The 16401-nt window shown below is 36.5% G+C and overlaps 1 protein-coding gene and 2 long non-coding RNA genes across 3 annotated transcripts; 2 read left to right on the plus strand and 1 right to left on the minus strand.

Annotated features, from left to right (window-relative positions):
* The first annotated feature begins 6461 nt into the window (after nt 1-6461).
* LOC125490060 lies at nt 6462-7307 on the plus strand. The gene has a single exon (XM_048628079.1). It carries the CDS (start codon nt 6462-6464, stop codon nt 7305-7307), a length of 846 nt encoding a protein of 281 aa, XP_048484036.1.
* A 2998-nt stretch (nt 7308-10305) lies between these two features.
* LOC125490135 lies at nt 10306-12190 on the minus strand. Its single transcript, XR_007267483.1, has 3 exons — nt 11753-12190; nt 11176-11331; nt 10306-10426 (listed from the first exon to the last, which is right to left on the minus strand). It is a non-coding gene; the product is annotated as an uncharacterized LOC125490135 (long non-coding RNA).
* Nucleotides 12191-12438: 248 nt separating this feature from the next.
* Nucleotides 12439-13319, plus strand: LOC125490136. Its single transcript, XR_007267485.1, has 2 exons — nt 12439-12765; nt 13035-13319. It is a non-coding gene; the product is annotated as an uncharacterized LOC125490136 (long non-coding RNA).
* Nucleotides 13320-16401: the final 3082 nt, after the last annotated feature.

The raw sequence follows: 16401 nt of genomic DNA on the forward strand, positions 1-16401 counted from the left end.
ATATGAGAAAGCTGTTGTTTCATTTACCTTACAGTTAATCCAAGCATCTCGAGAGGTTCGATGTGTGGTCTGCCTCTGCCATATTTTCCTGCTATATGTGGCGTTACCCGATGAAGTAACTCTTCAAAGCTTGATGCACTCATTCTAAAGAATTCAAAAAACTTGTTGTGGTCTATTTTCAAGGCATTGTACTTCTTTAAAAAGTGACTCCCATTATTCATTGTTGAAAGAAATGGGTGGATCCAGTATCTTCTGAGTATCTGTCTTTTCTTTCTTCGTCTTCTTATTAACAGCAGAAGCAGTACGCGTCTACTGCGGTCCATTTTTAGGGAATGAATGTTGTATCGACGGCATCGTGCCGCGGAACTTTACGTTACGATGTCGTGTTTTTTTTACGATGGTAGTCGTAAATTTCCGCGACGCGACGTCGTATCGTGAAACGACGCCGCGTCGTGGCACGATGCGACATCGTGTCGTGTTTATGTGTGGGAGCCCTTAGGATGGCCATACACGGACAGCTTGAAGCAGTCAGGATAGACTGCTTGAAGCTGCGACTGCACAGCAAACTACAGTCTTCTACGTAAACACATACACGGAACCGCTCGAGCAGTTACGGCTGCTTCGGGCAGTCGGCAGCACGGTGAAATTTAATCGTGCGGTCAATCAGTCGCCAGGCATACACTGACTGCTCGAGCTGTCGACTGGTCTCGCGCAGTTACCTCCGGGCCCCGCGCTCTTCATTCCACGTCGAGGACGCTTCCCGTCCGCACGCTTCATTTGTTACAATGGACGACAACAACACAAAAATAAGTGCAATAACAACTGCTGCAAGCAGTTATCAATGGCAGCTTGAAGCAGTTGAATTTGACTGCTCGAGCAGTTCGTGTATGTTGGTCACTGGCAAACTGCTCAAGCTGTCCGTGTATGGCCAGCCTTAATAGAAGGCAAAATAAAAGATAACATTGGGTACACCCTATTTTACGCGAAAGATTTTCCATTCTTTTCATTTTACATCCAGGGGCGAGGGGAGCACAAGCGGGGCGAGCGGGGGACAGATACCGGCACAAACTCGTTCACATTACTCCGGGCCCGGTCGTTCTACCGGCAATTTGTAGTGACAAAACGTTCGGTAGAAATGCCGGGCTCGGCAAAAATACCGGACCCGGGATAATGTGAATAGCTTCATATAAATTGTACAGCCACTAGCTCTTCCGGCAGATTTACCGGCGCGGCAGATCTGCCGGTCCGGCGTAGTGGGAACGCTGCCTAAGGCCACGTTCAGATGACAAGCGCTCAACGCGCGTTTTGATGACGCGCGTTTACAACTACATACATTTTAGGGCCGAAACACATAAGCGCGTTGCGGGGCCGCGCCTCTGAAATCGGCAGTGCGCTATAGCGGTGCGGCGCCGCAACGCACGACGTGAATTCCAGCGTTATGACGTCATACTTGTTGACAAGGATGCAGTTTGTTTCTAAAGCTGCGTATCGACTTCGCGCTCCGAGAGATCGAACATTGGCGCGCGCTCCAGCCGCGCGAAATAGATACCAGTTTGGAACGCGCGCCAATGTGTACGCTGGAGCGCGGGAACGCGGAGCGGCCCGTTCCGTCGGGTGTCGGTTTTTTACCACGCATCAGTCGTGGCGCGCGCGCCAATTGAGACGGATCGTCGAATTTTTTTGTGTTTGTTGCGCTCCGAATAATAATTATGGATAACCAAAGTTGCCGTAAATTAATTCAGCTATATGGTACGAAAGAACTGTTGTGGAATAGCAAAGATTCTTCGTTTCATAATAAATCGCTTAGAGAAGATGCTTGGAGAGAAATCAGTAGTGAAATGGGCCTCCCTGTCCCCGAGTTAAAGAAAAAAATGACTGTGCTCCTATCATCGTATAGAAGAGAAAAATGGAGAATATCTAAAAGCCAAATCACTGGCTCTGGTAATTATTATACAGATTTTTTTATATCTTTTTTGTTTTATATAAAAAATAACATGTATTTGCATGATAAGTTTACGGATAAATTAACTAAACTATCTATATAATAAATAAGAATTAGTCGCACTAAAACTCGAGAACGGCTGGACCGATTTAGCTGATTTTGAAATGTTTGTAGGAAGGTTATAGTTGACGAAATTTAAGAATGCCGTCCTGACAGCTGTCAATATTTCCTTATGCGTATTGTAATAGAGTTCACTTTGCAAACATTGGGGTCAGTCTCACTATTCCCATTGAGCTTTCCCATTGATGGTAATAGTGATACTACTTGTATCACTATCCCCATTGCGTTTATATAACCGCTACTATTCGCGACCAATAAAACGCCCGATATTATGACCTCTTTATTTGTTTTGATATCTATACAGGCAATTAGTAATAATAAGTCACAATGACAATAATGATTTTCAATGACGTTTCCATTTCTCATATGTAAATCATTTTACAAATAAAGTTATAAGGTATCTATCTATCTATCATATGAGAATCTTACATGATATATTCATCTTTGATCACACAAATTAACAAAATGGATATTGAGATAATCGAAAGAGGAAAAGGGAAAATTTTGTTATATGAGGGTTATGAATACGTAAAGCATTCTCAATATAAGAATGGAAATTATATATGGCGTTGTAATAAACGCCATAAAACTAAATGCAAGGGATCCTTGACAGTGACTCCTGTAAGTACGCAATAAATCAATCATCATTATCATCAACTATCAGTGTATCACACTCACCCACTGCGAGTTGGTACTTCACGAGCTTTTGAGTTACATACCTACATGGTCCACCTAAAACCATTTGTTGAAAAGTTGTCGATTGGCTAAACTATACCTAATAAACTGTCATAAGTACTTATGTAATTGATCATCATAATAACCTTTCAGGATTGCAAGACAAAAGTTTCTTTAGTTATACATTCTACTCAATGTGTTCCAAATGTAAATTAAATAATAGTACAGTCAACAATGGCAAGCTATTCTAAGGAAGCTGCTAAAGGAAAAATATCAGTGTTAAACGCTTTCCAAAAAGGGATTGTATCCTTGAAGGAACAAGGAATACATTTGACGGGTACACCCTTACCAAAATTTAAAGCAAAAAAAGCGTCAATGTATAGACAAAGGAATAGATTTTTAAAAGTTACTAAATTATGCCATAAATCTGTTGAGAAAGTGCAGGTTCCAGATATGTTTACAAAACATTTACTAGCAGACTATAATGATAATGTTGTAAGAATTTTAATTTTCTGTCATGAAGAAATAGCACCAACTTTGAGTGAAGGTCATTATTTTATGGATGGCACATTTTTTTCTTGCCCGGTTCCATTTGGTCAACTTTTGTCGATACATTTGGACAAGAGTAGTGACATGAATGTCACAAATGTTGTTCCTGTGATTTATGTTTTATTATCAGACAAAAAACTGGCGACATATTTAATATTATTTGATTTGTTAAAAACCGTATTGCCTTACTTTCAACCAACAAAAATTACAGTCGATTTTGAAAGGGCCACGATAACTGCTATAAAACAAAAATTACCCAACACTGTTATTGTTGGTTGCTATTTTCACTTTGTGAAGTGTTTACAAAAAAAAGGAAAGGCCACTGGTTTAAATAAATCGCCAGATACGAATTATATTCTCCAATTATCATGTCGACTACCATTGTTACCCATAAACTTAATACGTGAGGGATGGAACTATATAGTTAATGAGATGGGTAACAGTGACCCAGAGAGAAAATTTAAAAAATACGTAGAAAAATATTGGCTGAAAAATAATTTTGAAGCGATTTGGTGTGTTTTTGCAGAACGCCATCGCACCAACAATGCAGTAGAGGCATGGAATCGTATGATAAACCGTAAAGTCCCCAAAAATAGCGTGTTTTGAAACTATACAAGGCCAGAACGCACCCATAGTGTACTAGCACTGTATAGTTTCAAGTGAAAGAAAATAATATTTTACTTGAAAATATACACGATTTGTGCGTACTAATCGCGTATACTTTCAAGTTGGGATTTACTGAATCCTTCTTGAAAATATACATTGCTATTACGCACATTGCTTGATTGGCGTACTTGTCGCATATTATTTATACCTACATGCTGATTCTGATTTACTTAACTATTTCGGTAAATGTACATGGCTATAATTTACTTGTTCTGCCTGTCATACCTATAGAATGTTAATAAATAAAGATGAACAAGCTCTAATTTGATTGATAAATTGATATTTATAGCAATCATACTTGCAACTAAGAATACTAATATCTTATTATTTATATGAATTAATTAACCTACAACACTCACGAGCAATGAAAAAATTCCTGTGACGATAGCTCCTGAATGGAAAAGACTAGCTTAATGACGCCGTTCGCAATATAAAAGTACTGACATTTAACATCGCATCATTATAACCAACTAAAAACGTAAATTTTGATCAAATTCTAAATTAAATCATTTAAAAAAATTGGGGTCATTTGGTGTTGACTTTTTGCTACTTGGACTTATTCATTGCTCGTGAGTGTAGTTTAGGTATTACCCTATAGACCTATTACAGATATATTTTTCATCAAGTTTTGAATTCACCGTAATTGAATTTTATGAATAATTGTTCTACACTCTCTTCTGAGATCATTTTTACTATTTACAACAGTTCTACAGTTTAATTTAAATCAATTTACTGTACCTACGAGGTTTTTTAGAGTTTGTAACGATTAGTACGCAGTGGTAACTGCTGCAGTATATTTTCAAGCCATAATTTTGGCTCAACTTACTTGAAAATATACGCGATTAGTGCGTAATGGCCTTGTATACTTTCAAGTAAATCATGGCACCATTTTAATTTGAAAATATACGCGAGCAGTCCCAACCTCTGCGTTCTGGCCTTGTATAGTTTCAAAACACGCCCAAAAATGTGAACATTGTGCAATTATTGCATATTTTATTTGAAGACTTTCAGTACGATGCTGATGAACGTAAACGCAAGAGGGATCTAATTACCAAGGATATGAAAATATTAGAAGCTCAGATACAACTGATGAATGGTTTATTAATACCTGGACACTTTCTCACCAAAATGGCATTATTATATTCCAATTACAAATAAACTTTTTGCGACATATATATGCAATTTAATTTTAAATTTTCCTTAGATGTAGGTAGGTATTTGACATTGACAGAATCTGTTATCATTCTGAGCATAATTATATTTTCAATATAATAAATAGAAGTTATCTAATAAAGTGAATTCATTTATTTATATGTATCATGGCTTTCGTTATCGATGTTGAAGAATATAGACATTTTACAAGTGTACTTAAGGCAAAATGTGAAATAAATAAAATTCGACACGGGAATTCTGACTACGGTAAAAGAAAATAATAATAGATGATTTTTGTATTATGGTCAACAAAACCAAAAGTACACTTGTAATATTCTCATTTCTTTTCAGTACCAAATTTATGTTCCTGTAAGATTAATTTTCGGGAAAGGTGTTTGAGAATCATGCTTAAGACAATCCACTTTTTAAAATTTGATGACTGTTGGGACGAAGTGATTGACGTATTTAAAAGATATCAGCTAAAACGTTTTCACGGTAAATAAATTGCACGGAAATTAGGTCAAGGGTAGTAAATTATAGTTTTAATTCAATGACATCATTTTATTTTACAGAAAACGAAATATTGAGAATCGGTGGTTGCATATGCTCAAAACAGCGGCCAACCGAACTGCGTAAAATGTTAATGCAAATACCATCACAAAAGTTTGATGAATTTTGGTTCGCCATTGTAAAGGAGGAGAGGGCGCTTCGGTCGAATTATTGTTGTTTAAGTTGTCAATTTAATTAAAATCCGTATCTCTTTCTACAAGTTATAAAACATAATAAATGTTGTGTTCCCAAGTTCAGTGGAAAGTGTATTATTACTGGAAGTGTTAGCAGCACTTTTTATTCGGAATTTATAAGTGTTAATGAACAATAACTTCAACGAAGCTATACGAGTGTCTACCCACATAATACATAAATAAACAAATTATTTAAAACAATAGTGAATCAAAAAGTAAACGGTGATTCCACATTCACAACGCAAAATTGAATCTATAAAATACAAACGTGAATCATAAATCTTGTAATAATAGTGCCCTAAATAAAATAGACTATATTTAAAAAATCAATAAACAACGCCATCTATCCGCTGCTGTTACGCAACACCATTGCGCGGCAACCAATATTGCGCTAGATTCACCGTCAAGAGGGCTATTTGGAAACAATGAGTGGAAACAACTGCTTCACTTGCTCCCAGCCAACAACAACAAGAAACTATATAAAATGTAATGGGTGCCAGCACGTCTTACATTTCTCTTGTGGAGGACTCTCTGAGGCAGATTTCAACAAGATTTAACCCATGAATAAAATGAAGTGGAAATGCCTAACTTGTAAGTCAAAAAAAAATTGTCCCATGACAGTACAACCAGTCCAAGATCAAGTTTCTACTCCCTCGAGCGTGTTGAAGAAACTTAACGAGTCTGAACTCTCGGATATACCAACATCTATGGTAAATCTTGACACGCAGGCTTTTATCGAATATTTTGATAAAAAATTCTTCTCACTACGTGAAGAGTGGAAGCAGCATATGAATAGTATTCTACAGCCGTTACAAAATGACATGCAAAATATGTCACAGAGACTAGAAAAATGGGAAACTCGACTCGAACTTCTAGAAAGGAAGGTTGATGGACTAAATGATCTTCAAACTGAGGATGAAAAGCTGAAAAAGGATCTCATTCAAATGGAGCGGAACTTTGAAGTTCTAGACCAAAGTAGCAGACAATTTAATATAGAAATCCAAAACATTCCCGAAAACAAAGGTGAGGACCTAATTGGCATGACACGGAACATCGGCAGCCTTGTTGGAGTGGACGTGCCCCTGGACAGTATCCGGAGCGCCCACCGCGTGGCGCCTGCCGTGCAGCGCGGCGGCGGCGGCGGCGGCGGCGCCCGGCCCAGGAACGTGGTGGTGCAGCTGGCCACGCGCCGCCTGCGGGACGCGCTGCTGGCGGCCGCGCGCGCGCGCCGGGACCTCTCCACGGAGCAACTGGCTCTACCGACACCAGCACGACGGTTCTTTGTCAATGAACACTTAACCTTTAGAAACAAAGTGCTCTACTCGAAGGCTCGTGCCGAACAAAAGTCTAAAGACTATAAGCACGTATGGGTTAAAAACAATGTAGTACAGATGCGAAAGACAGATACGAGTAAAATTATTAAAATTCGCTGTGAAAATGATTTAATTAACCTTGTCTGACTACTTTTTATTTTACGCTATTGTCAACGTCGTTGTTGTTACGCAAGGACTTTGTATATATAACAGCAGCCTTACTCCCAGCGATCAATAGTTGCTATCCAAAAAAGCCAATTAAAACTCAGTTCAAAAATTTAGGCCGATTCAGTTGGTACCACCACCTCGGTTTTGACTGAGCCGCGGACCAGGGACAACGTAGAAAATATATCAAGAAACGACTAGTGATTATTTTTGAAACGGTAGCCGAAGTAAGCCGATATCAGGCCGATGTTGCGATCGTATTTCAATAGAGGTGAAAGAAAGAGATGTCGCTCTATAAAATTGTATAAGATCTTGTGTTTTTTCTCGCTCTGACAAGGAAAAAATTGGTGTGCGTTCGAAGTACTAGCGAAGCTTGAAATAAGAAATCCGGTAATCATCAGTCCATATTATGTTTTTATTTTTTCAATGTTAGTAAAATATTAATTAAAATACTTATTAAACACTAGTTTAAAGTCATCACTCATGCCATTTTTTACTTATTATTCACAAAAACTTAACGTTGTAAACGTTAAAATTTGAAATTAGGGGCTTTTGAACGCATTCAAACTAAAAATCAAATTACTCTGTGAACCTGTGAAATTCATTCATACAACATACAATAACAATGATAAAACAAAATTACAAATGGAATTTCCTTATTTAAATAGATATTTGTGCACTAAATACATAATAATATTACGTAAGTATAGTATTCTGATGGAGTGGTTAAGTTGCAGACTCAGATCGACTCGATTTATAAAATAGACCGATAAAATATTACGATAATTTGTTACAAAGTTATAGATATTAAACTATCAATCATTGTTTACAGAAAGAAGAAGAAGACGTTGCGTGTCACCGTATAGCCAAGGAAATATCTTGTGAAAGTTTCAAATCAAGGCGGAAATTTATTGAAAAAATACTCAACATAACCTACAATTACAGTGAAATACTAACAATATCTTGTACCGTGATAATATTTCTGAATAATAAGTGCAAACCCATACTCTAAGATCGTGCTTTCAACCACATACTTAATACAATTCCATAATCATATCGAAATCCAAAAGTTCGTAAGTCGTAAGTGATTATAGTTTAGGTATGTACTTATTAGACTCATGCATTGTAAACTCTATAAACGATTACTCGTAATGTATTAATCATATTAAAAGTTGAATGCGGCTGTTTTATTTTTTATTCTTTATGTTTAAAGCAGTTCTAAGTAATAACTAGTAATAAGAGTTGTAATTGTGTCTGCTTATTTAAAAACACAATGTTATCATGTATGTAAACCCTGCTTTAAACATAAAAAATGTGTCTACCTAATCTTCATAAAGCAGATAATGCTAACACCCTGATTACACCACCAAGTAGAGCGGCCCGAGACAGTGTCCTCCGCTGAGCACTCTTGTTAAATTGTGATCCACGGAATGGTTTAAGATCGAAGAGTACTGTCTTGCCACTCTGCTCAGTTGGTGAAATAGCAAGGGTATAACATTGCAACAGGTAAGGTATCCATATATTAAAAGGGGTACAATTTAAATCATCACCAAAAAAAATAATTGTACGCTAATACATTGCACCAAAAAAAAAAATTAAAACCAAATTAATTAAATCAACTCCAAAATCGAAACCCCAAAAAAAAACGTTTACGTTCCAAAATAAATAAACACGCCTCCAAATAATTGCAAGTTTACAATAGAAAATCTTTTTCGTCGCCAAAACGGATAAATCATCACCAAATTATGCTATACTAAAATATAAACATTGACACCAAAACTAAGTGTTCAATTTTTTTTTATATCACCAGTAAAGGTAATCGATTTACCTGTTAATTTTAATATGTAGGCATTTGCGGCTTTAAGAGTGGTGCGGCATGAATTTTGAATTTGCGCGATGCTTGTGGACGCAATGTTGATGTCTAGTACATCGACCTCAATACATCGCGGCAAATTCACCCCTTCTGGACAAGGTCAAATTTGAGCGGCGCCATCCCCCCGCGCCCGCATACTCATATACATACATTTACCTATCATCATCATGATCATCAGCCAATAATCATCCACTGCGGACATAGGCCTCTCCCAAGGAGCGCCACAACACTCGGTCCTCGGCCTTCCTCATCCAACCACAACCCGCCTAAGGTCGTCAGTCCAGCGGGCAGGAGGGCGTCCCACGCTGCGTTTGCCTATTCGAGGTCTCCACTCGAGAACTCGTCTACCCAACAGTTATCGGTTCTTCGGCAGATATGACCAGCCCACTGCCATTTCAGCTTGCATATTTTGACAGCTATGTCGGTAACCTTAGTCATCTGACAGATAACCTCATTTCTGATACGATCCATCAGAGAAACCCCAAGCACCAAGCACTTAACTATAATAAATTGTATTTCAATTCCTTATTTCTATAGAATTTATTGGTACATGGCAAAATTCAAACCCTCGCCTCGGCCACACGAATGGGAGTCGAGATGGCGTAACGGATAGATTTTACTAGGCACATACTAATGATTTAATTAATTCATAAAGCAATTTAACAAGTGACTTTGAAAGGATTATTAAAATGATACTGATAAAAGAATATATTGGTTACATCTATATAGCGATGATATACTTTATTTGGTTTGAAATAAATTTTAATGGTGCCAATATAGTTTTACAGTATGCAGTAAAAAATAATTTGGTTCATTTCAAAAATATTTTGGGAAGCATGATTTGGTGATGATTTATCCGTTTTGGCGGAGATTTCGAATTTATTGGCGGCAGTATCATATAATTTCTGGTGGAGGTTTAAATACAAGCCTATTAAAAGTACAACTTACAATGTTACATACTTATACAATTCTTCCATGTTGCAATGTTATCATTGCCGGACTCTTAAGAGGGAATACTTCCTATCAAGCCTTTATAAATCAATAGGATCATGAATGACCTCTTAGTCAAGTGCAACATCAACAGGTAAATAATGAAATGAAACATGGTTTTTGCTGTATTTTGTGTTTATTAAGTATCATATTAAATCACATCACAATTATTATTAGTGTTCTGAAATATCAAGCATAAGGTTCTCTTCTATTAGCTAAAAAACTGCTTCTTGATTATCTGAAATAAGATTAATAGATTAATAGTAATTCTATAGGTTAGGATATAATAATAATATATTGTACAGTCAACCAAAGAGATATGTATGCCACCCCAACGCAAGCCCTTAGATATTATGACCACTGATAGGTAATATTTATGTAACATGGAAAATAATGATAACTAATATTAAGGTAAGTAATACTTAAGTTAGTAAGTATAGATAAAATATTATTATTCCACCCATGAGGATCAAATTTTTGTTACTGGGGTGGCATAAATATCTATTGCTGACTGCACTATCAAGGTATTGATACAACTTTATTTAGTAGATTTTCTATTCTATTCTGAGAGGTGGTGAAGCTCCTGTACGTGGCTCTCTTGAGTGGAACCTTTGTACATATCCCCTTAATTTTAGCTCAGCCAGCCTAGCTCTCAAGAAAAATGGAGCAGCAAGCCTGGGTGTTCCAATAGCTGAGATAGGCGTTCTGTTGGTCCAAGAATAGATAGTCTTGTTTCTGTAGTAGGCGGAGATTGAGCCAGCATATGTATATTTTTTTACTACAAAAGATACCCACCGCAGCACTACAGTTTAATCCTAAGGTACTTAGAAAACAGATGAATCAAATAATATTTTATAGATATAGAATCTAGATAAGCAAGCCAAGTAAATTATTTTTCATACTGTCAGTGCATCATAAAATTAAAGTGTTTGTGCTAGGGTTTATTTGCTACAAATAAGAAAATTGAAATCAGCTTAAGTGACTTACTCAGTAGCAGAATGATATGCCAATTTAGTTTCTTATGTAGGTATTAACTTCATAAGATCTTAATACAACTTGTTGTTAAGAACTTCAGATAGGCACTTGAATATTTAGTCTGGGTAATAAATTCCAGTCTGGAGCCAGTTGCAACGCAGTAAAAACCTACAAATACCAAAATTCTGGTTAGTATCATGGGGTTTAGGTTACAGACATTATGATAGTATAGGAAGGTTTATCTTATTATTATTATTAGCAGGTATATATTGTTAGCCACTGGACTTGGCTGGAGCGAGACCAAACATAGGTGGTTAAACAAAGATAGGTGGCAGATGTTATGACACCTCTGGGGTGCCATAGGACTACAACAATGGTAAAATAAGGTTTGTCTTTGTTTTGAAGGATATTTCCTTTAAGGCTTCTTCTTCATGCCTTAAGAACATGAGTGTTAAGGCGGTCATCCACTGGCGAGGCGACGGTATAGATTGTTGCTTGTTGGCTTGTCGAGGTTTTGCTCGCGAATAGATCACCGCCTTTAGTTGAAGAAACTTTCACATGTACCTCTATTATGTTCGTGGATACTCACCTTATTTGTTACGCTAAAATCAGCTAGTTTCATGGAGCTAAAGTCTTCAATCAAATTGTCCGTCAACTCCTTTGAATATCCAGGGAGACTGGTTTGCAATCCTCACGTATCCTCAGTAACTACTTTCACATCACTTTGTAGGTATAATTACAGGCTGTTTTTCTTACAAAAATAGGAAAATTAGCCATTGTAATGGCTTTGCGTTGCAAGAATAGGAACTTTTTTCAAAGGGGCGGCTCAGTGCAATTTTGACATTATAATCTAGTCTGTGTGATGAGCTCGTGGTGCGAATTTCTGGCTTAGTAACGCTATAATTTTCACTGAACGGTTTGCGTGACGTCATAACACAATGAGCCGCAAAAATGTGCGGTGGGAGTAAGAAATTAGCGATATTTGTGAAATCGATTCAGCCACTCATCGCTGGGAGTAAGGCTGCAGGACTGAGTACTGCCAAAATTTTAATTACTAAAGCACATCGTAAGCTGTTGTAATAAGATTCAATTTGGCAATCAACGTTTCAAGAGCCAAAACGAGCCGAGCGAGATAGCTAGATTAGAGGCCGTTTGTCCCTTACTAACGCTTGCCATCCCAAAAAAAACAAGATAGTTGGTAGAAAATATTTGATTTGTTTTGAATTGAAAATGTTAGATTTTTATTTCAAACAATGATTTAATTATCAAACGAACTCTGAGCATAACTTATAATTAAATAATAACTTTAAACTTACTAATAAGATTAAAGTTATTATTTAATAAGATATTATTTTGTATCGTACCTCATAATAATTATGTTAAACCTGTCATTATTTCAAACACTTGGTAGTATTCTTTTTAGTACCTCATGCCAACCCTTTCATCTGTCATGGCGGTTTGTTTTGAATATATTTGTTGTTGTCTTGTCATACCTAGTTATTTTTGCAAATTACTAAGTTTCATTGAAGAAATTGAGAAAAAGTGCTGCGTACAAGTTTGTAAAAGTGAATCGTGTGGTGGTTGCGGCATATTATTTCACAGGTAAGCCGAGAAAGGTAATATTAGATTTATAACAAATAGGGTAACCATGCGGTATGACAATCTATTGGGGCTACTAGCTACCACACAAAATAACAAAATTTTATTCGATTGTCCACGCATATCTCCGAAACTATTGATCCGGATGCGACTATGTTATTAGGGTTCCATACCCAAAGGGTGCCAACGGAACCCTATTACCTAGCTTCCACTCTCTGCCTGTCTGTCTTTCAATGTGCCATGACTAATTATATATTTTATTTCTTTGTCAGATTTCCCAAGAATGAAGATAAGAAAAAAATAAGGCCAGCCATCCAGATGTTGTTCCGGTATCACAATAGATCATCATCATCCAGTTCAATGTAATGAAGAACCACACATGAGTTCCAGTTGTGAAGGCATTAGCTAATTCAAATTTAAATGTTAACATACTTATTCCATAATGAAAAATCTAATTCCTTAAAGAATTTAGGCAGTAAGATTGGCCTCCGGCAGAATTGTATAAAACAATATTGTTTAGCGATTTTTAATAATAATAAAAATAAATTCAATAAAAACAGTGTCTTTTATTTGAATTTTTCATAATCTACTATATCCCATTCCACGGGGAAAGACATTTGATAAGTGAAAGTCAATACATAAATACAAACAAAAACTAGCCTTATTCGAATGTAATAAGGGTTCTGTCAGATGTCTTTCCCCGTGGAATGGGATATAAACTATCGCCGTCCTTGATAATCACAAAATAATTTCATTTGTCATACACAGCATCCCGAAGATATATATCTCCGATATATGCAACTCCGAAGAGTGACTAAGATTTTGTCGACCTACGGTAGCGATTGTTTAGTAGAATTATCCATAAATTGTCTACCTATAAAGAAAAAAAATTTTTTTTTGGGTCCCAATTTTTGATCACTGTAATAATTATATTACTACAACAAGTCCCCAAAGTCCCACGTAACACAAATTTTGTGGTCACCTTATTAGAAAGGGACAAACGGCCTCTTTATTACACCTCCTGCTCGGCTCGCTTTTGGGTTCCGAGTACTCAGTCCTGTTATATATACAAAGTCCTTGTTGTTACGTAATTGTCAAATTGACAACATTTCAAAATTTTATACAGTTGAAATTCGAAAACCATTTAGAGATATGGCTCTAATATTCACAAAAAAAAATGTTTCCGATTTTTCTTTTGATTTATTTCAGAGAAAAACATAAAAATCTAAATTATCATTCGTGACACCACGATGTGGCATAATAATTAAACGGGCTTTTACTTCTAAAACATAAACAACAAAAAAACATGTTATGTCACTTTGACAATGACAATGACAAACATCACTCAAATGTCTGTCACTTTTATGTGTCCTTGTCAATGACGGAAGTACGTGATTGGTCCTTGCCACAAAATAAAGTTGAAGTTGAAGCTGATTGGTCCTTGTTCATGTCAAGTTAATGTCATCCAACTTTTTTTTTTTAGGTTAGGCAGGCAACGAAAATATTTTTATCCCAAGCCTCGACGTGACGTCACTCATACTAAAAATATTTTGAACTTTGAAATCAAAAAAATATATTAAAACATAGAAATATTAAGAAATAAAAAAATACGGGTCATCTAAATTTGTGATATCTCGTCGAAAATAAAATAAAATCGGTGAGCATTTTATTTGAAATGTTGTCAAATTGACAAATTTGAGTTGAGTTTTCTCAAATGGTAAAGGTATGTGTTCTTTATGGTTGTAAATATCCTCGTAATATAAATATTCTACTTGATTGTACCCAACATGTATATTATGTACACTACTTTATTTGTATTGATATCTTGTACAGTAATATATTATATGTTTTTATATATTATAACACTTACACTGTAATGCAACACCAACATGTATCGATGCATAAATTAAATCTACTTTCTAATGCCAACGTGTATTTCAAGGATGCAGTGAAAAACCAAAAAATAAAATATGATTGTTTAAAAAAAATATTGCAGTAAGGGAATTTATAAATATTATTGACCTCAAATCTACTGTACATTATTATTTAGAAACTCAATATGAAGACTAACAAAAAAAGTGCTAATCTTAAACTGGGATTATTAAACGTTTGCTCACTAATGCATACTGGTTGTGATGAACTACAGGTTATGATGGATAGGCATGCACCAGATATTCTGGCTTTAAATGAAACATGGACAAAAGAGGGACAGGAAGTGTATGCTCCAGTAATACCAGGTTACACACTAAGGAATACACCTCGGCCGGATGATAAAAGAGGCGGTGGTGTCGGCTTCTATGTGCGACGCGGACTGCGCGTACGCCACAAGCCGCACCCCCCCTCCGCGCTCGAGCAGATGTGGCTGGAGCTGACAGTGAGAGGCGCGGGCCGCATCGCCATCGGCACAGCGTACCGCCCCGGCTCCGGGCTCTCGCCAAGTGCCGCCATCGACGCGCTCAGCGAGTCCGTAAGTATGTTTGGCTATTGTGACTACATATTGATCTTTTCGGATTTCAATGTTGATTTACTTAAACCTAACGTGGATGCGGCCCCTGAACTACTATCATTTTTCAAGCAACAAAATCTATTCCAACTAGTTCAGGAGCCAACAAGAGTTAAAAATGGATCATCCACCCTGTTAGACCTTGTAATAACTGACAGTCGAGACATCTGCAAATCTGTGAGTGTACACCATAACCATATTTTAAGTGACCATGGTCTGGTAATGACCGAATTTAATATTAAAAACCGCCAATTCCACCAGTTTTTAAATGGATACGGGCCATTAATAAAATCGATAATGACTTATTTCTTAAAGATCTACATGCTATGCCATGGGAGGACGTGAACGAACAGGATAATATAGACGATATGGTAAAAGTGTTTAACTATTTATTGAATTTAATTTTTGATGAACATACACACTACAGAAAGTCAAAATTAAAGAAAGCCCTAGTCCCTGGATTACTGATAATATTAAATTAATGATGTCACTACGCGATAAAGCGCTTCATCGAGCAAATCGTACCCAAAAAGAATCGCATTTCGCATACTACAAGGATATGAAAAATATGGTCACTAGTGCACTGAGACGTGAGAAAGAAGCCTTTTTTTCTCATTACGTCAATAAAAACAAACACAAGCCACAACAAATGTGGAACTATCTTAAAAAGACATCAGTTCTTGGTAATTCAACCTTGCCAGATATTCCACCTAATCTAAATAATCCAGACGACATTAACAATTTTTTTTTGAATGTTCCGGGTGACAGCAATATAGATGAAAATTTGCTAAATTATTATAAACATAACCGTTTTGGATCAGACGATTTTAATCTGCATAACACTAACATGGATGAAGTTTCTAAAATCATACGTGCAATAACAACAAATGCCGCAGGTAGGGACACAGTCACAGCAGAAATGTTGCGAATGACCCTTCCAGTTACCCTTCCAATACCACGCATAATAAATGTTTCTATTAATGATAAAATATTTCCTGGTGATTGGAAGGTCGCTAAAATAAAGCCACTACCAAAATCATCATCGGTAAAGCAACTCAATGATTTAAGAGCAATTAGTATACTACCGGTTATGTCTAAAATTATAGAGCGAGTGGTCTGTACGCAGTTAACCAAAT

The sequence above is a fragment of the Plutella xylostella genome, chromosome 20 (genome assembly GCF_932276165.1).
Source record: "Plutella xylostella chromosome 20, ilPluXylo3.1, whole genome shotgun sequence".
Classification (NCBI taxonomy): domain Eukaryota; kingdom Metazoa; phylum Arthropoda; class Insecta; order Lepidoptera; family Plutellidae; genus Plutella; species Plutella xylostella.

Coding starts and splice junctions, on each gene's coding strand:
- LOC125490060 (XM_048628079.1), top strand. CDS start 6,462: ATGACAGTACAACCAGTCCAAGATCAAGTTTCTACTCCCTCGAGCGTG.